Genomic DNA, 25,092 nt, shown 5'->3' on the forward strand with positions numbered 1-25,092 from the left:
TATTATTGATGTTCTTCCCACCAATATTATATCTTAATTTCTGTTCTTGTAGTCCAGCTTCTATCACAATGTGTTCATGTATAAATTAATGAGTTTAGGGAAAAGTATTTGTCTAACTGCTTTGCTGTCTGGAAATAATTCTCTTTGTCCGTTCTTTGTTTTAAATGTGGCTTGAGCTAGTGGTTGGCACTCCTATACCAGAGGCCAGGTCTGAACCACCTGACAGCTTCCTGACCCTACCTTGGCTAAACTTAATAATATTAATAATGAGAATAGTCTTAATAATTACTAATTGTGCAAATTCACATCTCAATAAAAAGTGCACTAACAAAGAACAAGCTTTTAAATCTCTGATTTTAACGTCAGTACAAAGACACAAAGTAATTTATGAAACAGCCAATTTATCCCATTAAAACAAATAAAACCATAGGAAACCCCATATAGAGGAAGCCATTAATGTTTTCACTGCAGTACATGCTGTATTAAAAGTGCCACTGTAGAAATAATTAATTTACAGTTAATCCTGATGTACAGGTTTTCATAAAAGACAGCAACCAACACAGGAGACAACATGGTATCAGTACCTCAACCAATGTAAGACTGCTACTTAGTATCCTTTTCACATGAGGCCTTAAGTTTACCATTGAGGATTGATGCTTTGGTAAAGCAGTGTATAAATATAGGAGCAAAAAAACGCCACCCACTTCACAGTGGTGATTCCATCCCGGCTGTACCAGAGTAGACATGGATTGTACATTGACATGGAAAGGGTTGGCAGTTCTGATCACTGTGCTGCTGGCTCATGGGCTTCGGACCAGAGCAGACAATCCGTTGTGTCAGCAGTGGGGAAGGCCTGAGTCCCCGCAGCTTTTAAAGGATGGTGACATTATGCTTGGAGGAATCTTTTCCTTCCACAACAACTGGGAAAAAGAACTTTCCTACGCACATCCACCACCACCTCTAAAGTGCACCAAGTAAGTTCATTTTCTACTAAATACATCGGACTGAATCTTTACAGTTACAAAATTGATATGTTGAAAAAGAATAACTGAACTAAGATTGCATGAAATGGCATTTTATGAACTCTATGAATATCTGTCTTGCATGTGTCATCTTTCTCACAGTCTAAATTTAAGATCATTCCACTATGCTCAGACTATGATCTTTGCTGTTGAGGAGATCAACAACAGTACAACTCTGCTCCCAAACATCACCCTGGGCTACAAAGTGTACGACTCTTGTGGTTCTGTATCCATGGCTGTGAAGGCTGCCCTGGCACTAGCCAACCAGCAGCATGACCTTACTGCCAACGCAACCTGTACCAAACCAGCTATGGTGCAGGCAATCATAGGAGAGACCTCCTCATCGCTTTGTATTGCCATTTCTTCATCTATCGGACCATTCTACATACCTGTGGTGAGGAAATTATTAAGTGGTAGCTTGCGTCCAAAACATTTCTCAACATGCTTTTTAATACATATAGAATGAATCTGATATGCATTAATAGGATTTGTGTCTACATTTATGTCACTTCAGTTTATTGTTATAAATCTCTTCACAGGTAAGTCACTTTGCCACCTGTGCATGCCTCAGTGACAAAAGCAAATACCCATCATTTCTTAGAACCATTCCCAGTGACTACTACCAGAGCAGAGCACTGGCCCAATTGGTGAAACACTTTGGCTGGACATGGGTAGGAGCCATAAGAACTGATGATGACTATGGAAACAACGGAATGGCAACTTTTTCAGAGATCGCTCAAAAGCTGGGAATATGCATTGAGTATTCAGTCCCCTTTTACAGAACCTACCCACAAGAAAATATATTAAGAATCATCGAAATTATAAAAAGGTCAAGTTCCCGGGTTATTGTGGCTTTTGTATCCTACATGGACATGGATGTGCTGCTGCAGGAATTATTAAAGCACAACCTCACAGGATACCAATGGATTGGCAGTGAGAGCTGGATTTCTGACACTTACACTGCTACAGTGAGGGGCCACCACTTGCTCAATGGAGCTATTGGATTTTCCATCGTAAAAGCAAAGGTAGGAGGCCTACAAACATGTATTTTGGATGTTCTGCGACTGAACTCATCTGGTAATACCATTTTCAAAGAGTTCTGGGAAGCCTTGTTTGAATGCAAATTTCAAAGCCAAGAAGATGCAGTCAATCGAAGAGTGTGCACAGGCCAAGAGAATCTGAGTGGGGTAGAAAACACATACACTGACATGTCTCAGATGCAGATTTTAAACAATGTCTACAAGGGAGTGTATGCGGTTGCTCACGCACTCCATGAGATATTCACCTGCAGACATGGCAACAATGAAGCTAATGATACCTGTATCAGCAAGAAGCAGCCAGAACCATGGAAGGTAAATTAAAATGCAAACATTTACCAAGATGTAATAAGTCAAACACGAGGTCAAACACACTTTGTGAAAAGAAAAAAAAAAACTGTAATATTTGCTTTCTTGGGGGCGCGGTGGCGCAGTGGGTTGGACCACAGTCCTGCTGTCTGGTGGGTCTGGGGTTCGAGTCCCGCTTGGGGTACCTTGCGATGGACTGGCGTCCCGTCCTGGGTGTGTTCCCTCCCCCTCCGGCCTTACGCCCTGTGTTGCCGGGTAGGCTCCGGTTCCCCGTGACCCCGTATGGGACAAGCGGTTCTGAAAATGTGTGTGTGTGTGTGTATTTGCTTTCTTTGTGTAATATTAATTACAGCGTGTTTGGAATGTTTCTATATGTAGTTTCTGCAGTACTTAAAAAAAGTACGTTTCAAAACAAAAGAAGGCGAGGAAGTTTACTTTGATGAGAAAGGCGATCCAATGGCAAAGTATGATCTGGTAAACTGGCAGCAGCAAGATGACGGGCAGATTCATATCATCACAGTGGGACGCTATGATGCATCCTTCCCCACAGAGAAACAGTTAATACTGAACAACGTGTCCCTTGTATGGGCACAAAATGCCAAACAGGTGAGTCTTCTAGTTAAGTGATTTAAATTACTTTGTAAACATGTACATCTTGTCAGTTGCAGATGTATGGTGACATGCTGAATGTCTGTGCGTGCGAATCCCTGCAGGTGCCCAAGTCAGTGTGCAGTGAGAGCTGTCCCCCAGGAACTCGGAAGGCTGTGCAGAAAGGAAAGCCTGTCTGCTGCTATGACTGTGTGCCCTGCGCTGAGGGGGAGATCAGCAATGCTACAGGTACTTTTTACTACGATGCCATCAATATTTTTAATAGAGTACTAGTGAAAAAAAAGAACTGTCATAACACAAAAGTGTTGCTTTAAATTACTAAAAATAAGTTTTGACTACATTTACGTATCTGGAAAATTTAAAGCGATTTTAAAACAGATTGTTATATAGGTGGAACTTAGCGTGACCCCTTGTTTACTGTACACCATACTCAAACCTAATTTTTATTTTACAGATTCGATCACGTGTACACAGTGTCATCCGGAATACTGGTCAAGCCAGAACAAGGACAAATGCATTCTCAAGAAAACTGAATATCTGTCCTATGCAGAAATTATGGGAATATTGCTCACAGCAGTCTCCCTAATTGGAACAGGTATAACAAGTGGAGTGGCAATAATTTTCTTCAGATACAAAAACACTCCCATTGTGAGGGCCAACAACTCAGAGCTGAGCTTCCTGCTGCTTTTCTCGCTCACCCTGTGTTTCCTTTGCTCTCTCACTTTCATCGGCCGGCCCTCTCAGTGGTCCTGCATGCTGCGTCACACAGCGTTCGGGGTCACCTTTGTCCTCTGCATCTCTTGTGTTCTGGGCAAAACGATAGTGGTGTTGATGGCCTTCAGGGCTACACTGCCAGGCAGCAATGTCATGAAATGGTTTGGACCTCCACAGCAGAGACTCAGTGTTCTTGCATTCACTCTCATTCAGGTCCTCATTTGTGTGCTCTGGTTAACACTATCCCCTCCTTTCCCCAACAAGAACATGAAGTACTACAAAGACAAGGTCATTCTCGAGTGTGACGTGGGCTCAGCCGTGGGCTTCTGGGCTGTGTTGGGCTACATTGGTCTCCTCTCTCTCATGTGCTTTGTACTGGCTTTCCTGGCCAGGAAGCTGCCCGACAACTTCAACGAAGCCAAATTCATCACATTCAGCATGCTCATATTCTGTGCGGTGTGGATCACCTTTATCCCAGCCTATGTCAGCTCACCGGGCAAGTTCACCGTAGCTGTTGAGATCTTTGCCATTTTAGCCTCCAGTTTTGGTTTGCTGTTTTGTATCTTTATTCCAAAATGTTACATTATTTTATTTAAACCAGAGAAGAACACAAAGAAATTCTTGATGGGAAAAATGCCTACAAAATCTATGTAAATAAAATACATGTATGTATTTTTTCAGTTCTAAAAATCCTTGGTTAATGTATTTCTAGAATACCAATGATAGCCAGTGAGTACTATCCACCAGAAATGGGCCATAATATGTTACTACTTTCATTTCTAGAGAAGTTCTACTCTATACACCAGTTTTTGGCATTGATCAATCAGAATTTTAGTATTGAGCAATCAGTTTCAACCTGCCTTGGCTGACAATCAAGTTCATCCATGAGTTGAGGAAAAAAAAACAAAACATGAATTTCAAAATTTTTTATTCCGTTCCCAGAAAGTGCCATCAAAAGTAAAATGTAGCTTTTTGTAAACAAGTTTTATTATTATTTTATTTTTATTACACACTTTACATTTCTCACACCTCTGTGCTCTTCAGTGGAATAAATTAAGAATACTAATTTCCCACGGTGAATCTAATGACACGTAGAACCCTTCACTATATTTTAAATCTACCAAAACAATTCACTGTAATTTTAATAATTTAAGAGTAAGGTTAAAATGACTCATTTAAGAAAAAAAAACACTAGGTATTCCAATTAATGCTATTACAAATCCCTGAATACTAATTCTGCAGCTTGTCTCCCATTTATTGTAATGTTGAATGTAATGACACTTTGAACATACTTTCCTAATTTTGTACTAAAGCTGGCTATTATTTTCTCCACTTTAGCAATTTTCCTCCTCATGGCACACCAGTAGTTCGTACAGAACCAGAAGCTTTGTTATGTCTACGTTTTCAAACCTAAAGAATATGCTATCGACACATCCACCTTGACGTAAAAAAATGTAGTGACTGTATCTCCACGGTAACTCTGGAAGGTACACTGCTACAGTTCCACCTTCACTTCACACATCCTTTATCATACTTGTTTCCTTGAATACAATTTGTTTCATTCCACTCTATAAACCAGTATACTTCATGTACCTTCATTCCTTTAGCTGACGCTTTTCACCAAAGCAAAGTACACTGTTAAGGTTCTTAGAATTACTTTACTCATTCATACACCTGGGTAATTTTACTGGAGCAATTTATGGCAACTAGCTTGCTAAAGGGTACTGCGGGCAGAAGTAGGTATCAAACCTGCAACCTTTGGTTTCAAAGGCAACAGTGCTAAACATTACACTACCACTTGACTATCTCTAAGCAACTTCATAAAAGTATCTGAGATTTAATTTCTTCTTTAAAGTAAAGTAACATAGTACATGCTTATTGAGCACATGAGAGAACAGGGGAGAAATGAGTTTAAAAGAGATATGTTTTGAGACCCTTTGTAAGTGTTGAGAGAGATTCAGGAGTTCTGAGTGAGACAGAAAGGTCATTTCAACACTTAGAAGCCAGAACCAAAAACCTTTCTGCTGTTGATTTTGGACCTCTAGAGTATGGGACTATCAAGCAGTCAGTAGTGGAGGAGCATAGCAGTCTGGCTGGAACGTAGTGAACGATCAGGTTATAGGTATCAATGAGTCTTGAATTTGATACGTACAGGTACAGGTGAGAGATGAGGAGGGGGATACATAAACTCAAATACAAAGTGGCAGTAGCCCAGGGGTAATATCAGGGGCATGGAAAATGACTTTCGGTCGGCCTCAAAGAGGTTCTGGAGAACCCTCCGACAGCTCAGGAGGAGTCAGAGGAGCTTGGCTCAAGCCATACTCAGCAAATGTAGGTAAACTCTGACCTCAAATGAGGACACTCTTGGGAGGTGGAAGGAGAACTCTGAGGATTTCCTAAAGCCAAGAGATATACCTCCCTTACAGGAACCAGGACCAGAGGCTGCTGAGGTATTAGAGTCCATTTCCCTGGTAGAAGTTACTGAGGGAGTTGGAAAGCTCCGCAGTGGCAAAGCACCGAGGGTGGATCAGATTCTCCTGGAAGTGCTCAAGGCCCTGGATGTTGTGGGGCTGTCATGGCTGACACGCCTCTGTAATCTTGCATGGACCTCGGAGACAGTGCCTTTAGATTGACAAACTGCGGTGGTGGTCTCTGTCTTTAAGAAAGGGGACCAGAGACTGTGTGCCAACTATCGGGGCATCACAATTCTCAACCTCCCTGGGAAAGTCTATGCCAGACTGCCAGAAAGGAAGGTCAGGCCAATAGCTGAACCTCAGATTGAAGAGTAACAATGCAGTTTCCATCCTGTCTTTGGTACAGTGGACCAGCTTTTCATCCTCTCACAGATAACTGAGGGAGCATGGGAGTTCCCTACTCCAACTTGCATGTGTTTTGCGGACTTGGAGAAGGCCTATGACCATGTTCCCTGAGAAATTCCATGGGAGGTGCTTCTGGAGTATGGGGTGCTGGTGCCACTACCACAGGCCATTCCGTCACTGTACACATGAAGTGGGAGCTATATTCGCATACTCGGCCTTAAGTCAAGCTTGTTCAATGTGGGTGTTGGACTCTGCTAAGGCTGTGGCTTGTCCCTACGCCTGTTTGACGTTTCATGGACAGGACATCAAGGTGCAGCCAAGGTCAGAATGGCATTCTATGTGGAGGCCAGAAGGTGATGTCCCTGCTTTTTTGCATAGGTTGTTGTCCTTCTGGCACCGTCACAGAGATGCCTCCGCATGCACTGAAATGGTTTACGGCCGAGTGTGAAGCAGTTGGTATGAGGATCAGCACCTTTGAGTCTGAATCTCACGGAAAAGGATGGCATGCCCCCTTCGCATAAGGGGAAAAAAATTTTCCCCAGGTGGTGGAGTTTAAATATGTTGGCATCTGATTGACGAGTGAGGGGAGAAAGGAGCGTGAGATCAGCTGCAGACTGGGAGCAGCAACAGCAGTAATTTGGTCGCTGTACCAGAATGTAGTGGTGAAGGAGGAGCTGAGCCAAAAGGCAAAGCTCTCTATTTAGCATTTGGTATTTATCCCTACCCTCACTTATGGACTCCATGGTCATGAACTCTGGGTAATGACCAAAAGAATAAGATCACGGATACAAGCGCCTGAAATGACTTTTCTCCGCAGGGTGGTGGGACTCACTCTCTGTGACAGGGTGAGGAGTTCAGCTATCTGGGAGAAACTCAAAGTAGAGCTGCTACTCCTCCGCATTGAGAGGAGCCAGTTAAGGTGGTTTGGGCATGTGGTATGGATGCCCCTGGGCACCTCCCATTAGAGGTTTTCCATACACGGCCAACTGGGACAAGATCCTGAGGTCGGCCCAGGACTCGCTGAAGAGATTATATCTCCCAGTTGACCTGGGAGTGGCTGGGGATCCCCTGGGTTGAACTCGAGGAACTTGCATGGGACAGGGATGACTGGGCTTCTCTGCTCTCCCTATTGCCACCGCCATCCCATGACAAGCAGTTAAAAAAAAATGGATGGATGAATGGAATTTATTTCATTCTGCTGTATAAAGCAATATATTTTATATACATTTATTAATTTGGCTAATGCTTTTCACTAATGAATGGTTTAAAAAGAGGAAAGCTAAATTCTTTGAAAGGCCCAATCAAAGCCCTGAATTAAAGCCCAGAGCAATTTATGGCAAGCATTTAGGATTCCAGTACTCCATCACTTCCCAAGTAACACAACAGCTGGAAGAATTTTTTCAAGGAAGACAGAAAAAATATAAAATCTTCATAATGCCCCTCCGCGAACCGCCACCTTACCGTGGTGGAGGGGTTTGAGTGCCTGAATGAGTCCAGGAGCTATGTTGTCTGGGGCTATATGCCCCTGGTAGGGTCTCCCATGGCAGACAGGTCCTGGATGACAGACAAGACAAAGCGCGGTTCAAAAACCCCTTATGAAGAAAAAATCAAGGCTTTCATTTACCCCGCCCGGTATGGGGTCACCGGGGCCCCACCCTGGAGCCAGGCCTTGGGGGGGGCTCGCATGCGAGCGCCTGGTGGCCAGGTCTATGCCCACGGGGCCTGGCCGGGCTCAGCCCGAAGCCATGACGTGGAGCCGCTCTTCGGTGGGCTCACCACCTGCCGGAGAGGACATAAGGGGCCGGTGCGTTGTGATTTGGGCGGTGGTCGGGGCCGAGTGCCCGGTCAACCCAAACCTCGGACGCCAACTCTGGCTTTTGGTACTTGGAATGTCACCTCACTGGTGGGGAAGGAGCCTGAGCTGGTGCGGGAAATTGAGAGATACTGTCTAGATATAGTCGGGCTCACTTCCACTCACAGCTTGGGTTCTGGAACCACTCTTTTCGACCAAGGGTGGACTCTCCACTATTCTGGCGTTGCCCAAGGTGAGAAGCGGTGGGCGGGTGTGGGCTTATTAATAGCCCCCCAGTTCAGCCGCCATGTGTTGGAGTCTACCCCGGTGAATGAGAGGGTCGTCTCCCTACGCCTTTGGGTCAGGGAACGGTCTCTCACTGTCGTTTGTGCTTATGCGCCTAGCGGCAGTGTAGAGTACCCGGCCTTTTTAGAGTCTCTGGGGGGCGTGCTGGAAAGCGCTCCCACTGGGGACTGTGTCGTTCTACTGGGGGACTTTAACGCCCATGTGGGCAGCAACAGTGACACCTGGAGGGGCGTGATTGGGAGGAACGGCCTCCCTGATCTGAACCCAAGCAATGAGTTGTTATTGGATTTCTGTGCTAGTCGCAGTTTATCCATAACGAACACCATGTTCATGCATAAGGGTGTCCATCAGTGCGCTTGGCACCAGGACACCCTAGGTCGGAGGTCGATGATCGACTTTGTAGTCGTTTCTTCTGATCTTCGGCCATATGTCTTGGACACTCGGGTGAAGAGAGGGGCTGAGCTGTCAACTGATCACCACCTGGTGGTGAGTTGAATTTGATGGCGGGGGAAAAAGCTGGACAGACCTGGCAGGCCCAAACGCATAGTGAGGGTCTGTTGGGAACGTTTGGCGGAGGCCCCTGTCAGAGAGGTCTTCAACTCTCACTTCCGACAGAGCTTCAACCAGGTCCTGAGGGAGGTGGGGGACATCGAGTCTGAATGGACTATGTTCCGCGCCTCCATTGTCGGGGCGGCGGTCCGGAGCTGCGGCCATAAGGTCTCCGGTGCCTGGCGCGGTGGTAATCCCCGAACACGGTGGTGGACACCGGAAGTAAGGGATGCCGTCAAGCTGAAGAAGGAGTTCTATTGGGCCTGGCTGGCTCATGGGACTCCTGAAGCAGCTGACAGGTACCGACGGGCCAAACAGAGCGCGGCTCTGGCAGTCGCCGCAGCAAATACTCGGGCTTGGGAGGAGTTCGGTGAGGCCATGGAGGAAGAGTTTTGGTCGGCCTCAAAGAGATTCTGGCAAACCGTCCGGCGACTCAGAGGGGGGAAGCGGTGTTCCACGAACACTGTTTACAGTGGAAGTGGTGTGCTGCTGACCTCAACTGAGGATGTCCTCGGGCGGTGGAAGGAGTACTTTGAGGATCTCCTCAATCCCTCCGACACGCCTTCCGTAGAGGAAGCTGAGGCAGGGGACTCGGAGGGAGACTCGTCCATTACCCTGGCTGAAGTTGCTGAGGTAGTCAAAAAACTCCTCGGTGGCAAGGCTCCGGGGGTGGATGAGATCCGCCCCGAGTTTCTCAAGTCTCTGTATGTTGTGGGGCTGTCTTGGCTGACACGCCTCTGCAGCATCGCGTGGAGTTCGGGAACGGTGCCTCTGGACTGGCAGACCGGGGTGGTGGTCCCTCTTTTTAAGAAGGGGGACCGGAGATTGTGTTCCAACTACACGGGGATCACACTCCTTAGCCTCCCTGGGAAAGTCTATGCCAGGGTACTGGAAAGGAGAATCTGACCGATAGTCGAAACTCGGATTCAGGAGGAGCAATGCGGTTTTCGCCCTGGCCGTGGAACACTGGACTAGCTCTATACCCTCACTAGGGTGCTGGAGGGTTCGTGGGAGTTTGCCCAACCAGTCCATATGTGTTTTGTGGACCTGGAGAAGGCATTCGACCGTGTCCCTTGTGGCATCCTATGGGGGGTACTTCGGGATTATGGGGTTCGGGGCTCGTTGCTACGGGCTGTTCGTTCCCTGTATGACCAGAGCAGGAGCTTGGTTCGCATTGCCGGCAGTTAAGTCAGACCTGTTCCCGGTGCATGTTGGACTCCGCCAGGGCTGCCCTTTGTCACCGATTCTGTTCATTATCTTCATGGACAGAATTTCTAGGCGCAGTCAGGGAACGGAGGGTGTCTGTTTTGGTGGCCGCGAGATCTCGTCTCTGCTTTTTGCGGACGATGTGGTCCTGTTGGCTTCATCGAATCAAGACTTACAGCGTGCACTGGGGAGGTTTGCAGCCGAGTGCAAAGTGGCGGGGATGAGAATCAGCACCTCCAAATCCGAGGCCATGGTTCTCAGTCGGAAAAAGGTGGATTGCCCCCTCCGGGTTGGGGGGAGTTGCTCCCTCAAATGGAGGAGTTTAAGTTACTCGAGGTCTTGTTCACGAGTGAGGGAAAAATGGAGCGGCAGGTTGACAGACGGATTGGTGCGGCGTCCGCAGTAATGCGATCATTGTACCGGTCTATTGTGGTGAAGAGGGAGCTGAGTCATAAGGTGAAGCTCTCAATTTACCGGTCGATATACGTTCCTACCCTCACCTATGGTCATGAACTCTGGATCATGACCGAAAGAATGAGATCGCGGATACTAGCAGCAGAAATGAGTTTCCTCCGCAGAGTGGCTGGGCGCACCCTTAGGGATAGGGTGAGGAGCTCAGTCACCCGGGAGGAGCTCGGAGTAGAGCTGCTGCTCCTCCGCATCGAGAGGAGCCAGTTGAGGTGGCTCGGGCATCTGTTCCGGATGCCTCCTGGACGCCTCCCTGGGGAGGTGTTCCGAGCGTGTCCCGCTGGGAGGAGGCCTCGGGGCAGACCTAGGACACGTTGGAGAGACTATGTCTCCCGGCTGGCCTGGGAACGCCTTGGGGTTCCCCCAGAGGAACTGGAGGAGTTGTGCGGGGAGAGGGAAGTCTGGAGGACTCTGCTCAGACTGCTGCCCCCGCGACCCGGGCCCGGATAAAAGCGGAGGAAGATGGATGGATGGATGGATCTTCATAATGAGAAAAAAGGTTATAACTCACCACAGAAAGAGTGCGGGTTTATTGCAGAAGTGGCAGCAAACAAATGCATAAATGCATAAGGACGAAAGGAGGTGAATACTTTTCAGAACTGGATTTCTTGCTTTGTATTTCTATGTAACTTCAATAATTGAAGTGATAAAGGCCCACATTGTTAAGCATGTTTTGTTAACCATACAGAATAAATCCAGGTCAAGTGTGTTATAACTTTTGGTCTCTATGTTGTTGATCAATGATCCCAGGAGGCAAAAGGTACCAATGACTTCTGACTTGTGTCACCATCTCTAAAGTTTGGTGCTATGTCGTACCTTTTCTTCAGTTTAATGACATTCCCATTTTGTTGCTCCATGTTCTTTGGAACAGTATTTTAAAGTCTCCTTCATCCTTTCACATTTGTGAAGTATTCTTGGCATTACTGAATATTATTGATGTTCTTCCCACCAATATTATATCTTAATTTCTGTTCTTGTAGTCCAGCTTCTATCACAATGTGTTCATGTATAAATTAATGAGTTTAGGGAAAAGTATTTGTCTAACTGCTTTGCTGTCTGGAAATAATTCTCTTTGTCCGTTCTTTGTTTTAAATGTGGCTTGAGCTAGTGGTTGGCACTCCTATACCAGAGGCCAGGTCTGAACCACCTGACAGCTTCCTGACCCTACCTTGGCTAAACTTAATAATATTAATAATGAGAATAGTCTTAATAATTACTAATTGTGCAAATTCACATCTCAATAAAAAGTGCACTAACAAAGAACAAGCTTTTAAATCTCTGATTTTAACGTCAGTACAAAGACACAAAGTAATTTATGAAACAGCCAATTTATCCCATTAAAACAAATAAAACCATAGGAAACCCCATATAGAGGAAGCCATTAATGTTTTCACTGCAGTACATGCTGTATTAAAAGTGCCACTGTAGAAATAATTAATTTACAGTTAATCCTGATGTACAGGTTTTCATAAAAGACAGCAACCAACACAGGAGACAACATGGTATCAGTACCTCAACCAATGTAAGACTGCTACTTAGTATCCTTTTCACATGAGGCCTTAAGTTTACCATTGAGGATTGATGCTTTGGTAAAGCAGTGTATAAATATAGGAGCAAAAAAACGCCACCCACTTCACAGTGGTGATTCCATCCCGGCTGTACCAGAGTAGACATGGATTGTACATTGACATGGAAAGGGTTGGCAGTTCTGATCACTGTGCTGCTGGCTCATGGGCTTCGGACCAGAGCAGACAATCCGTTGTGTCAGCAGTGGGGAAGGCCTGAGTCCCCGCAGCTTTTAAAGGATGGTGACATTATGCTTGGAGGAATCTTTTCCTTCCACAACAACTGGGAAAAAGAACTTTCCTACGCACATCCACCACCACCTCTAAAGTGCACCAAGTAAGTTCATTTTCTACTAAATACATCGGACTGAATCTTTACAGTTACAAAATTGATATGTTGAAAAAGAATAACTGAACTAAGATTGCATGAAATGGCATTTTATGAACTCTATGAATATCTGTCTTGCATGTGTCATCTTTCTCACAGTCTAAATTTAAGATCATTCCACTATGCTCAGACTATGATCTTTGCTGTTGAGGAGATCAACAACAGTACAACTCTGCTCCCAAACATCACCCTGGGCTACAAAGTGTACGACTCTTGTGGTTCTGTATCCATGGCTGTGAAGGCTGCCCTGGCACTAGCCAACCAGCAGCATGACCTTACTGCCAACGCAACCTGTACCAAACCAGCTATGGTGCAGGCAATCATAGGAGAGACCTCCTCATCGCCTTGTATTGCCATTTCGTCATCTATCGGACCATTCTACATACCTGTGGTGAGGAAATTGTTAAGTGGTAGCTTGCGTCCAAAACATTTCTCAACATGCTTTTTAATACATATAGAATGAATCTGAAATTCATTAATAGGATTTGTATCTGCATTTATGTCACTTCAGTTTATTGTTATAAATCTCTTCACAGGTAAGTCACTTTGCCACCTGTGCATGCCTCAGTGACAAAAGCAAATACCCATCATTTCTTAGAACCATTCCCAGTGACTACTACCAGAGCAGAGCACTGGCCCAATTGGTGAAACACTTTGGCTGGACATGGGTAGGAGCCATAAGAACTGATGATGACTATGGAAACAACGGAATGGCAACTTTTTCAGAGATCGCTCAAAAGCTGGGAATATGCATTGAGTATTCAGTCCCCTTTTTCAGAACCTACCCCGGAGAAGACATATTAAGAATCATGGAAACGATCAAAAGGTCAAGCTCCCGGGTTATTGTGGGTTTTCTATCTTATATGGACATGGATGTGCTGCTGCAGGAATTATTAAAGCACAACCTCACAGGATACCAATGGATTGGCAGTGAGAGCTGGATTTCTGACACTTACACTGCTACAGTGAGGGGCCACCACTTGCTCAATGGAGCTATTGGATTTTCCATTGCAAAAGCAGAGGTAGGAGGCCTACAGAAATTTATGTTGGATGTTCTGCCACTAAATTCATCTGGTAATACCATTTTCAAAGAGTTCTGGGAAGCCTTGTTTGAATGCAAATTTCAAAGCCAAGAAGATGCAGTCAATCGAAGAGTGTGCACAGGCCAAGAGAATCTGAGTGGGGTAGAAAACACATACACTGACATGTCTCAGATGCAGAGTTTAAACAATGTCTACAAGGGAGTGTATGCTGTTGCTCACGCACTCCATGAGATATTCACCTGCAGACATGGCAACAATGAAGCTAATGATACCTGTATCAGCAAGAAGCAGCCAGAACCATGGAAGGTAAATTAAAATGCAAACATTTACCAAGATGTAATAAGTCAAACACGAGGTCAAACACACTTTGTGAAAAGAAAAAAAAAAAACTGTAATATTTGCTTTCTTTGTGTAATATTAATTACAGCGTGTTTGGAATGTTTCTATATGTAGTTTCTGCAGTACTTAAAAAAAGTACGTTTCAAAACAAAAGAAGGCGAGGAAGTTTACTTTGATGAGAAAGGCGATCCAATGGCAAAGTATGATCTGGTAAACTGGCAGCAGCAAGATGACGGGCAGATTCATATCATCACAGTGGGACGCTATGATGCATCCTTCCCCACAGAGAAACAGTTAATACTGAACAACGTGTCCCTTGTATGGGCACAAAATGCCAAACAGGTGAGTCTTCTAGTTAAGTGATTTAAATTACTTTGTAAACATGTACATCTTGTCAGTTGCAGATGTATGGTGACATGCTGAATGTCTGTGCGTGCGAATCCCTGCAGGTGCCCAAGTCAGTGTGCAGTGAAAGCTGTCCCCCAGGAACTCGGAAGGCTGTGCAGAAAGGAAAGCCTGTCTGCTGCTATGACTGTGTGCCCTGCGCTGAGGGGGAGATCAGCAATGCTACAGGTACTTTTTACTACGATGCCATCAATATTTTTAATAGAGTACTAGTGAAAAAAAAGAACTGTCATAACACAAAAGTGTTGCTTTAAATTACTAAAAATAAGTTTTGACTACATTTACATATCTGGAAAATTTAAAGCGATTTTAAAACAGATTGTTATATAGGTGGAACTTAGCGTGACCCCTTGTTTACTGTACACCATACTCAAACCTAATTTTTATTTTACAGATTCGATCACGTGTACACAGTGTCATCCGGAATACTGGTCAAGCCAGAACAAGGACAAATGCATTCTCAAGAAAACTGAATATCTGTCCTATGCAGAAATTATGGGAATATTGCTCATAGCAGTCTCCCTAATTGGAACAGGTATAACAAGTGGAGTGGCAATAATTTTCTTCAGATACAAAAACACTCCCATTGTGAGGGCCAACAACTCAGAGCTGAGCTTCCTGCTGCTCTTCTCGCTCACCCTGTGTTTCCTTTGCTCTCTCACTTTCATCGGCCAGCCCTCTCAGTGGTCCTGCATGCTGCGTCACACAGCGTTCGGGGTCACCTTTGTCCTCTGCATCTCTTGTGTTCTGGGCAAAACGATAGTGGTGTTGATGGCCTTCAGGGCTACACTTCCAGGCAGCAATGTCATGAAATGGTTTGGACCTCCACAGCAGAGACTCAGTGTTCTTGCATTCACTCTCATACAGGTCCTCATTTGTGTGCTCTGGTTAACATTATCCCCTCCTTTCCCCAACAAGAATACGAAGAACTACAAAGACAAGGTCATTCTTGAGTGTGACGTGGGCTCAGCCATGGGCTTCTGGACTGTGTTGGGCTACATTGGCCTCCTCTCTCTCATGTGCTTTGTACTGGCTTTCCTGGCCAGGAAGCTGCCCGACAACTTCAACGAAGCCAAATTCATCACATTCAGCATGCTCATATTCTGTGCGGTGTGGATCACCTTTATCCCAGCCTATGTCAGCTCACCGGGCAAGTTCACCGTAGCTGTTGAGATCTTTGCCATTTTAGCCTCCAGTTTTGGTTTGCTGTTTTGTATCTTTATTCCAAAATGTTACATTATTTTATTTAAACCAGAGAAGAACACAAAGAAATTCTTGATGGGAAAAATGCCTACAAAATCTATGTAAATAAAATACATGTATGTATTTTTTCAGTTCTAAAAATCCTTGGTTAATGTATTTCTAGAATACCAATGATAGCCAGTGAGTACTATCCACCAGAAATGGGCCATAATATGTTACTACTTTCATTTCTAGAGAAGTTCTACTCTATACACCAGTTTTTGGCATTGATCAATCAGAATTTTAGTATTGAGCAATCAGTTTCAACCTGCCTTGGCTGACAATCAAGTTCATCCATGAGTTGAGGAAAAAAAAACAAAACATGAATTTCAAAATTTTTTATTCCGTTCCCAGAAAGTGCCATCAAAAGTAAAATGTAGCTTTTTGTAAACAAGTTTTATTATTATTTTATTTTTATTACACACTTTACATTTCTCACACGTCTGTGCTCTACAATGGGATAAATTAAGAATAATAATTTCCCACGTTGAATTTAATGACACACAGAAGCCTTCACTATATTTTAAATCTACTGAAACAATTCATTGTTATTTTAATAATTTAAGAGTATAGATGGAAAATGTGAAAAAAACTAAAAATGATACAGGTTAAAATGACTCATTCAAAAAAAAAAAACAACTCAGTATTACTGGTCTGCAGTGTTTTAATTTATATATAACTGCTACTGGAAAATTGTGCATGAACATCTAATTTTATAACTAAAACGAGGAAGTCTGTAAATATTAAGTGAAAAATTCATGAAGATGATAACTGCCCTTGCCTCGTAAACAAGAGCATATGATAGTCATCAACGGCATGTTGTTATACTGTATTTTTTAAGGTTTCCTTTATTTCATTTTCGTAAATGATCCATTTCCCTTTATTACAAAATGCTGCACACATGGTGGTGCTATGACAGATGTTCTTCTTTGATAATGCTATAACAAATTGGTGAATACTAATTTTTCATGTTTTCTCGTATTTATTGTAATGTTGAATGTAATGATACCTTGAACACATTTTCCAAATTTTATATTGAAGCTGGCTATTTTTTTTTTCTCCACTTCAGCAATTTTCCTCTTTATGGCACACCACTAACTTGTACAGAACCAGAAGTTTGGTTATTTCTAAGTTTTCAAACCTAAAGAATATGCTATCTACACAACCAAGTTTCAAGCTTCAAGTTTATTGGCATAGGTACAAGTACCCTGTACAAGTATCATGAAATTCTTCTTGAATGCTTCTCCACAGACTATGGACAAGACAGAGACAATACAAATACTGCACAAAACAAAACAGTGACAATGACAGTAATGCAACACCAACAGCAATAATAATAAATAACGGTAACAGTAATGCCAATAGACAGCCAGAGAACTCAGAACGTGAGAATGAGAATGCTTAAAGTGACAGTGTAATTTACCAATGTTCTTGGAAGGAACACACACACACACACATTTTCAGAACCGCTTGTCCCATATGGGGTCAAGCGGAACCGGAGCCTACCCGGTAACACAGGGCGGAAGGCCGGAGGGGGAGGGGACACACCCAGGATGGGACGCCAGTCCGTCACAAGGCACCCCAAGCGGACTCGAACCCCAGCCCCACTGGAAAGCAGGACCGTGGTCCAACCCACTGCACCGCCACACCCCCTTGCATGGAAGGAAGAATCCAACTCTGTTTAGTAAAGGTGGCACATTGGTGAGCGTTGTATACTCTTACAGCAGTGGGTTAAAAGCTGTTCCTGTACCTAGCAGTGCAGGTTCGAATAGACCTGAGCCACTTTGCAGATGGCAGAGAAGGGAAGAGTGCCCGTGTGGGGTGACTGTGATCTTTCATGATGCGCACTGTCTTTCTGAGGCAGCGTGTGGTGTAGGTGTCCTGGAGTGCTGGTAGCTGTGTGCCGATGATTTCCTGAGTTGTTTTGACTACTCTCTGGAAGGCTTTCTTGTCTGTATGGAGCAGCTGCCACACCAGGATGTAATACACTCTATGAGGACAGACTCCACAGCACACCTGTAGAAAGTGGTGGGGACTGTAGTGGACATCTGGGTTTTCTTCAGATGCCTGAGGAAGTAGAGATGTTGATGGGCCTTTTTGATGGTTGATGCTGTGTGCTCAGTCCATGTGAGTTTGGCAGTGAGAGTGACCCCTAGGAATCTGAAGCTGTTGACCCTCTTTACAACATCTCCTCCTGTGTAGATGGGTGCATGAACTGTATCCTGTTTCCTGAAGTCAATCAACAGCTCCTTAGTTTTACTGACATTGAGAGACAGGTTGTTGTCCTGGCACCACTCTCCCAGGAGCCTCACCTCCTCTCTGTAGGCCGTCTCATCGTTGTTGGTGATCAGACCCACAATAGTGGTATCATCAGCAAACTTTATGATGGTGTTGGAGCTGTGACTGGCCACACAGTCATGTGTGAACAAAGAATATAACACTGGGCTCAGGAGGCTTCCCTGTGGAGTGCCAGTGTTGATGGTCAGTGGGGAGGAGGTGTCACTGCCAATCCGCACATGCTGGGATCTGTTGGTGAGGAAATCCAGGATCCAACTGCACAATGTGGCACTCAGTCCCAGTCCTAGTAGTTTGTGGATCAGTTTGGTTGGGATGACAGTGCTGAATGCTGAGCAATAGTCCACAAATAATAGCATTGCATAGCAGTTTTTATTGTCCAGGTGAGACAGAATGGTGTGAAGTGTGTGTGACATTGCGTCTTCAGTGGATCTGTTCTGGCGGTAGGCAAACTGCAGTGGGTCCAAAGTGTCTGGGATGGTGTCCTTAATGTGTCCCAGCACCAGCCTCTCAAAACATTTCATTGCAATGGGGGTCACTGCTACTGGCCGATAGTCATTACGGCAGCTCACTTTGTTTTGCTTAGGAACAGGGATAATGGTGGTGTTTTTGAAACAGGTGGGTACAGTTGAGCTTTTTAAGGAGGTGTTAAATATATCCGTGAACACAGCAGCCAGTTGCTCACTGCATGTTTTTAAAACTCGCCCTGAAAGTCCATCCGGACCAGCAGCTTTGCGGTTGTTGACACGGCTAAACGTTTTTCTTACTTGTGCTACAAAGACGGTGAGACTGGCGTTATCATGTAGCACCGTGGGAATTTGCACCGGGGGGTCTTTGTTTGCGATCTCGAAGGGACCATGAAACGCGTTCAGTTCGTCAGGGAGAGACGGAGTGGTACCTGTCAATGTCTGTGTCTGTTGTTTATTGTCTATTAAAGTTTGAATTCCCTGCCACAACCTACGTGCGTCTTGAGTGCAGTTAAACTGTGATTCTACCTTCCTGCTGTATTCCCATTTCACAATGGCGATGGCTTTGCAGAGCTCATACTTAGTCTTCTTGTACGTGTCTGTGCCTCCGGACTGAAACGCATAGGTACGCGCGGGGATCTTATTTATGATTTCGGCAGTAATCCACAGTTTTTGATTGGGGAATGAGTGGACTGTTTTATGTGGTATGCAGACACTTACACGGTACCGGATGAAGTCCATGACCACTGTGGCATACTCGTCCAGATTGGAGGATGAGTTTCTGAACATGTCCCAGTCCATGGAGTCAAAACAGTCCTGGTGCCTTTCCTCCGCTTCTGGTGTCCAGCGCTGCACAGTACGCGTCACAGGCTCCTTTCACTTCAGTTTCTGCTTGTAGACCGGGAGCAGCAGGATCGAGGTGTGATCTGACTGCCCGAGGTGCGGATGCAGCAGGGAGCGATACGTACTTTTGTGTGAAGTGTAGCAGTGGTTGAGCGTGTTTGAGCCTCTGATGGAGCAAATGTGCTGATGGTACTTTGGTACACATTCCTGAAATCGGCTTGGTTAAAGTCCCCAGAAATAATGAACAGGCTGTCTGGGTACTTGTTCTCGTACTTAGTGACGACGTGGTACAGTTCTTTCAGAGCGCTGTTGTCATGGTTGCACGTAGCAAGGACGGACTCAAGCGTAGAGTTGTCGTACACCGATGTTTTATAAAGCCAAATCAGAATCCAAAAGCAAAGTCAAGGGACAGGCGTGGGTCAGGCAATCAGTAAACGTAGTACAGAGGGCTAGACAAAGAACGTGGTCGGGAATACACAGGCAAAGGTCGATGTCGGAGTAGGTTCACAGTAGCACAGCTCAAAGGGAAACAAAGGAAGCAAAACAAGGTTCCATATCTGGGCTTCCTCGGCTTCCCTCTTTATTGCTATTCCCATTAGGAAACAGCAGGTGTCGCCGATGTGCCGGCTGCGGGGGACATGACAGTACCCCCCCCTCCACGGGCGGCCCCGGACGCCCTGGGCCAAGATAGAGGGCGACCCCGGGGGCGTGGGGCTGGGCACTCTGGATGGTCCCTGTGAAAGGCAGCAATCAGGTCGGGGTCCAGGATGTCCGAAGCGGCTTCCCAGGAACGTTCCTCCGGGCCGTACCCCTCCCAATCTACCAGATTTTTTTTTTTTTTTTACTAAACTTTATTTAATAAAGTTATCAATAATACACAACCAAGACAATACATTAAAATCCACAATCAAACAAACCCAACACCATTTTCCTACAGTTGGTCAACAAAGTTACTAAGCAATCATTACATAAAACACATTGTCAAGACAAAATCTTTCCCATAACAATCCCTTTCTGGCTTCAAAATATATAACTGACCCATGTCTTCCCCACACCAACATACCAAAAGGACTGTCCCCCAGTAGCAGCTCAACCAAAGTCATCATCATAATACATACTTCCTTCAAAACACATAAAATACTTCTAAATTACAACATAAAACTTGATCATACCCCTAAAAACAGACAAATAAATACAAAACAGACATACACATGAATAATCATCAATACAAAACTCAAAGTGCACAGGAACACATGATAAAACAAGGCTATTAAAATCTATAAATAAAACACTATACAAATAAAACCCAGATAAGTTAAAAATGTTAGTTAGAAGTGCACAAACCCAAACCACTAAAATCTGTGAATAAATACTACACAAATAAAAACCACACAAACAAACACACACACATTTTCAGAACCGCTTGTCCCATACAGGGTCACGGGGAACCAGAGCCTACCCGGCAACACAGGGCGTAAGGCCGGAGGGGGAGGGGACACACCCAGGACGGGACGCCAGTCCGTCACAAGGTACCCCAAGCGGGACTCGAACCCCAGACCCACCGGACAGCAGGACTGCGGCCCAACCCACCGCGTCACCGCGCCACCACACCCCCATACAAACAAACATAAAAGAATAAATATACAAAGGGGTAAGATACAAGAAAGTACAATATGTTTTAAAAGAATGCAGTTCCATAAAGCAGACATCCATCCTCAGAGCTTCAGACACATTTATCCACGAGGTCTTTCCATCTGTCGTTTGCCTTGTGGTAGCCCCAGGCAATCAGATCCCGCTTTATTCTGAACTTCAGTTCAGCTTGAATCTTCAGAAAGGCACCATAAGCTCCCATTTTCAACCCCCTTTCGGACAAGGTTAATGCGTGCATTCCACAATTCTTTCTTTGTCAAACTCACAATCAACCAAATCCTACCAGAGGTTGCTTTACTTGCCTTGGGGGACAGTCCCTTCATGATATTATCAAAAGTCAATGCCATCTCGCCATCTAACTCTCTGCACAAGGGCTCAACCAATGACCAGACTGTCCCGGCATAACCGCAATCCCAAAAAACGTGCTCAATCGTTTCCGCACCCAAACACTGGGGTCGCGGGCAGTTGGGACGTCCGGTCAACCTGTACCTGTAAAGTTTCTCCATTACGGGTAATCTTTCATGGAGACACTGCCAGTTTAAGTCCTGCAGGCTATTGTCAAGCCCTTTTGGCTGAATTCGGCCCCAAATGTCTTCTCCAAGGCCTAACATTACTCGCATTCCCCTCCTCTCCAACAAGGCATTATATGACACTCTGTGCTTGAGGAGGGTATTTGCGTCAGTGTCTCTCGGAATGATCTTGCTCCATTTCACCATCTGTTTGTAGTGATCCGGCAGAGACTGGGCCTTTGGTCCAGCACTGGACCACGAACTCACCAAATGCCGCAACGGAAAAGACAGCCAGAGGCGAATAAAATGTTGGTGCGGGTGCTCCAGGGGAGCTGTCAGACGGAAACAGTGCTGCTCAAAAAAAAGGCAATCAAATTTTAGGGGGAAATCAGGAACCCCCCTTCCGCCCCTGTCCTTCCCTAGGTACATCACCTCCCTCATGCCTCCCACCCCATACCAAGCCAAACACATCTTTCACGAACCCTTTCCTTAAATTGCAAGGCATGGGGTAGACATGAGCCAAGTAAAGTAAGGTCGGGAGGACATCAACTTTCAAAATCAGTGTTTTACCCAGGAAGGACAGGGACCTTGCCTTCCACAACCCCATCTTCCACCTAGCTATTGCAAGACGCTCCTCCCAGTTGACCCGGGCTGCTCCTTTTGAGAGAAAACTTACACCCAGCACTCTAAGGGGACCGCTACAAAGCGAAAGACCACCAAAGGTGTCCTCTCGCGCTCCCCAGAATCCAAAGTACTTTACCTCTGTCTTCCCGAGGTTGAGCGCCGAACCCGAGGCCCTACCGAACATCTGAGTCAGGCGCAGTGCCTGGGCGAGTGAGCGGTCAGAGCACGCAAACAGGACTGTATCATCTGCATATTGGGCCAGCTTAACAGTCTGCCACCACCTCCTGGAATGTGCAACCCATCTATCCCCGGGTGGGCCCAAATTGCTGCCGCCAACGGCTCCACATACAAAACATAGAGGAGGGGAGACAGCGGGCACCCCTGTCTAACCCCACTCGTCTGGGGCAACCACTCCCCGAGAGAGCCGTTAATCATAACCCGGCTACCGACATCATTATAAAGTGTTCGGACCCACCTGAGAAAGGTGGGGCCCAATCCCAATCTGCCCAAAACATATTGCAACCGACCTCGCCGTCGGCAAGAGTCCAGTAGGGTCCGGACCTTGTAGACATCGTCCCCTTCGAGGGGTAGTGAAGGTGTTGGTGTGATGTCCACTGGTGGCTGATGCAGGGACACTCCTACAGGTTTCAGGAGGGAGACATGGAACGTAGGGTGTACTCGGAGGTCAGGAGGCAACTGAAGGCGGTAAGTAACCAGTGCGACACGACGCACTATGTTGAAGGGGCCGATGTAGCTGGCCCCGAGTTTCTTTGAGGGAACCTTCAGGTTAAGATCTCGGGTGGAGACCCAAACTCTTTGCCTGGGTATGAACAAAAGGGTACGCCGGTGCCGGTCCGCCTGACATTTGTGGCATTCCGCACTGCGGAGCAGGTGGGACCGGACCGTCCTCTATACGCGGGCGCTCTCATTGTGCCACGTTTCCACGGCCTGAACAAGACATGGGGAGGTCTCTCTAGGGAAAAAGACAGGTTGGTAGGCTAACACACACTGGAACGGCGACATACCTGTGGATATATGTGGTGCGGAGTTGTGGGCATACTCTGCCCAGGACAAGTAGCAAGCCCATTGGTGCGGTCTTTGGGAACAGTAGGCTTGTAGGAACCTTGATACATCCTACTTTAGGCGTTCTGCTTGGCCGTTGGCCTGCAGGTGTATCCAGATGTAAGGCTGACCGTTACTCCGAGCCATCCCCAAAAGGCCTTCCACACCTGAGAGGTGAACTGGGGCCCCCGATATGAAACAATGTCTTCGGGGAGTCCGTACAGTTTAAAGACTTGTTCAAACACGATCTCCGATACCTCGAGAGCTGTAGGCAGCTTCAGAAGGGGTACCAGTCGGCAGGCCTTGGAGAAATGATCTATGACAGAGAGGATCACGGTCTTACCCTCGGAGAACGGCAGGTCCACTAGGAAGTCCAGCACCACATGGGTCCAGGGTTGGGTCGGCGTAGGCAAGGGTTGTAGGAGACCAGCTGCCTTTTTGGGTAAGGTCCTGGTTTGAGCACAGGTGGTGCAGGCCTGGACGAAGTCCCTGACGTCATCGGACATTGAAGGCCACCAGAACCGTCCTTGTACCAGGGAGAGGGTACGTCGAATCCCGGGATGCCCTGCCTCCGGAGCCTCATGGGCCCATTTCATCACTGCTGTGCGGAAGGAAATGAGCACATAAACACGACATGCAGGTTTCCCAGGTGGTTCTGGCTCACCGTCCTGGGCTTCTTGGATGTCCTGGAGGAGTTGCCAGTGGACCGGACCCACCACACATCCCTGAGGTAGGATCCCCTCTGGGTTGGTGGGCCTCGGTTCTGGGTCATGAATCCGCGATAAAGCATCGGCTTTTCTATTCTTGGTACCTGGTTGATAGGAAACAGTAAAGTGAAAACGGGTGAAGAACAGGGCCCATCGGGCCTGTTGGGAGTTTAGCCTTTTCGTGGTCTCAAGGTATTCACGGTTTCGGTGGACCGTGAGTACCACAAAGGGATGGACAGCGCCCTCAAACCAGTGACGCCACTCCTCAAGCGCGAGCTTGATAGCAAGGAGTTCCCGGTTCCCAATGTCGTAATTACGTTCGGCGGGGATCATCTTCCTGGAGAAGAAGGCACAGGGGTACAGCTTCAGAGGGTCCCCTTGCCTCTGGGACACGACTGCACCCACCCCTACTGAGGAGGCGTTGACCTCCACCACAAACGGCAAGGAAGGGTCCGGCTGTTTCAGCACTGGGGAGGAGGTAAACTGTTTCTTTAAATCCTGGAAAGCCTTCTCCGCCTCCGCCCCCCCCAAGGGAGTCTTCAGTCCTTGCTAGCCGTTAGTGCGGTAAGGGGAGCGGCTACTGTACTAAAATTTCGTATGAAGCGACAATAGAAGTTGGCAAACCCAAGGAAGTGCTGGAGCGCCCTTACTGTGATGGGTCGGGACCAGGAGGTCACCACATCCACCTTCCTGGGGTCCATGGAGACTCCCTCCTGGCTCAGGATGTAGCCCAGGAAGGAGATCTGGCGTTGGTGGAACTCGCATTTCTCTGCCTTGACATACAGTCGATGTTGTAGGAGCCGCCTGAGGACCGCCCGGACCTGCTGGATATGCTGCTCTCGGGTCCTCGAGTAGATCAGTATATCGTCAAGGTAGACAATGACGCAGTGATTAAGGAAATCCGCCAACACATGGTTCAGAAAGGCCTGGAAAACCGAGGGAGCGTTAACTAGGCTAAAAGGCATGACCCTGTACTCATAATGACCTAGTGTAGTGGAGAAGGCCGTCTTCCATTCATCCCCCTCACGGATCCGAATAAGGTTATATGTGCTGCGGAGGTCTAATTTAGTAAACCAAGTCGACCCATGAATACCTTCCAAGGTCGAGGTGATCAATGGCAAT

At 46.3% G+C, this 25,092-nt stretch overlaps 2 protein-coding genes across 2 annotated transcripts; both read left to right on the forward strand.

The window, feature by feature from the left end:
• Window positions 1-777: 777 nt before the first annotated feature.
• LOC114911591 (extracellular calcium-sensing receptor-like) lies at window positions 778-4,345 on the forward strand. The gene is made up of 6 exons (XM_029255361.1): window positions 778-974; window positions 1,125-1,416; window positions 1,562-2,374; window positions 2,747-2,974; window positions 3,082-3,205; window positions 3,432-4,345. The coding sequence occupies exons 1-6, from the start codon at window positions 889-891 to the stop codon at window positions 4,343-4,345; spliced, it is 2,457 nt and encodes an 818-aa protein (XP_029111194.1). The 5' UTR covers window positions 778-888.
• An 8,191-nt stretch (window positions 4,346-12,536) lies between these two features.
• LOC108932250 (extracellular calcium-sensing receptor-like) lies at window positions 12,537-15,879 on the forward strand. The gene is made up of 6 exons (XM_029255363.1): window positions 12,537-12,733; window positions 12,884-13,175; window positions 13,321-14,133; window positions 14,281-14,508; window positions 14,616-14,739; window positions 14,966-15,879. The coding sequence occupies exons 1-6, from the start codon at window positions 12,648-12,650 to the stop codon at window positions 15,877-15,879; spliced, it is 2,457 nt and encodes an 818-aa protein (XP_029111196.1). The 5' UTR covers window positions 12,537-12,647.
• The last annotated feature ends 9,213 nt before the right edge of the window (window positions 15,880-25,092 follow it).

This window comes from Scleropages formosus, chromosome 10 (assembly GCF_900964775.1).
Source record: "Scleropages formosus chromosome 10, fSclFor1.1, whole genome shotgun sequence".
In the NCBI taxonomy this organism is placed as follows: domain Eukaryota; kingdom Metazoa; phylum Chordata; class Actinopteri; order Osteoglossiformes; family Osteoglossidae; genus Scleropages; species Scleropages formosus.

Coding starts and splice junctions, on each gene's coding strand:
- LOC114911591 (XM_029255361.1), top strand. CDS start 889: ATGCTTGGAGGAATCTTTTCCTTCCACAACAACTGGGAAAAAGAACTT. Junction 975..1,124: donor CCACCTCTAAAGTGCACCAA/GTAAGTTCATTT, acceptor TCTTTCTCACAG/TCTAAATTTAAGATCATTCC. Junction 2,975..3,081: donor GGGCACAAAATGCCAAACAG/GTGAGTCTTCTA, acceptor GAATCCCTGCAG/GTGCCCAAGTCAGTGTGCAG.
- LOC108932250 (XM_029255363.1), top strand. CDS start 12,648: ATGCTTGGAGGAATCTTTTCCTTCCACAACAACTGGGAAAAAGAACTT. Junction 12,734..12,883: donor CCACCTCTAAAGTGCACCAA/GTAAGTTCATTT, acceptor TCTTTCTCACAG/TCTAAATTTAAGATCATTCC. Junction 13,176..13,320: donor GACCATTCTACATACCTGTG/GTGAGGAAATTG, acceptor ATCTCTTCACAG/GTAAGTCACTTTGCCACCTG.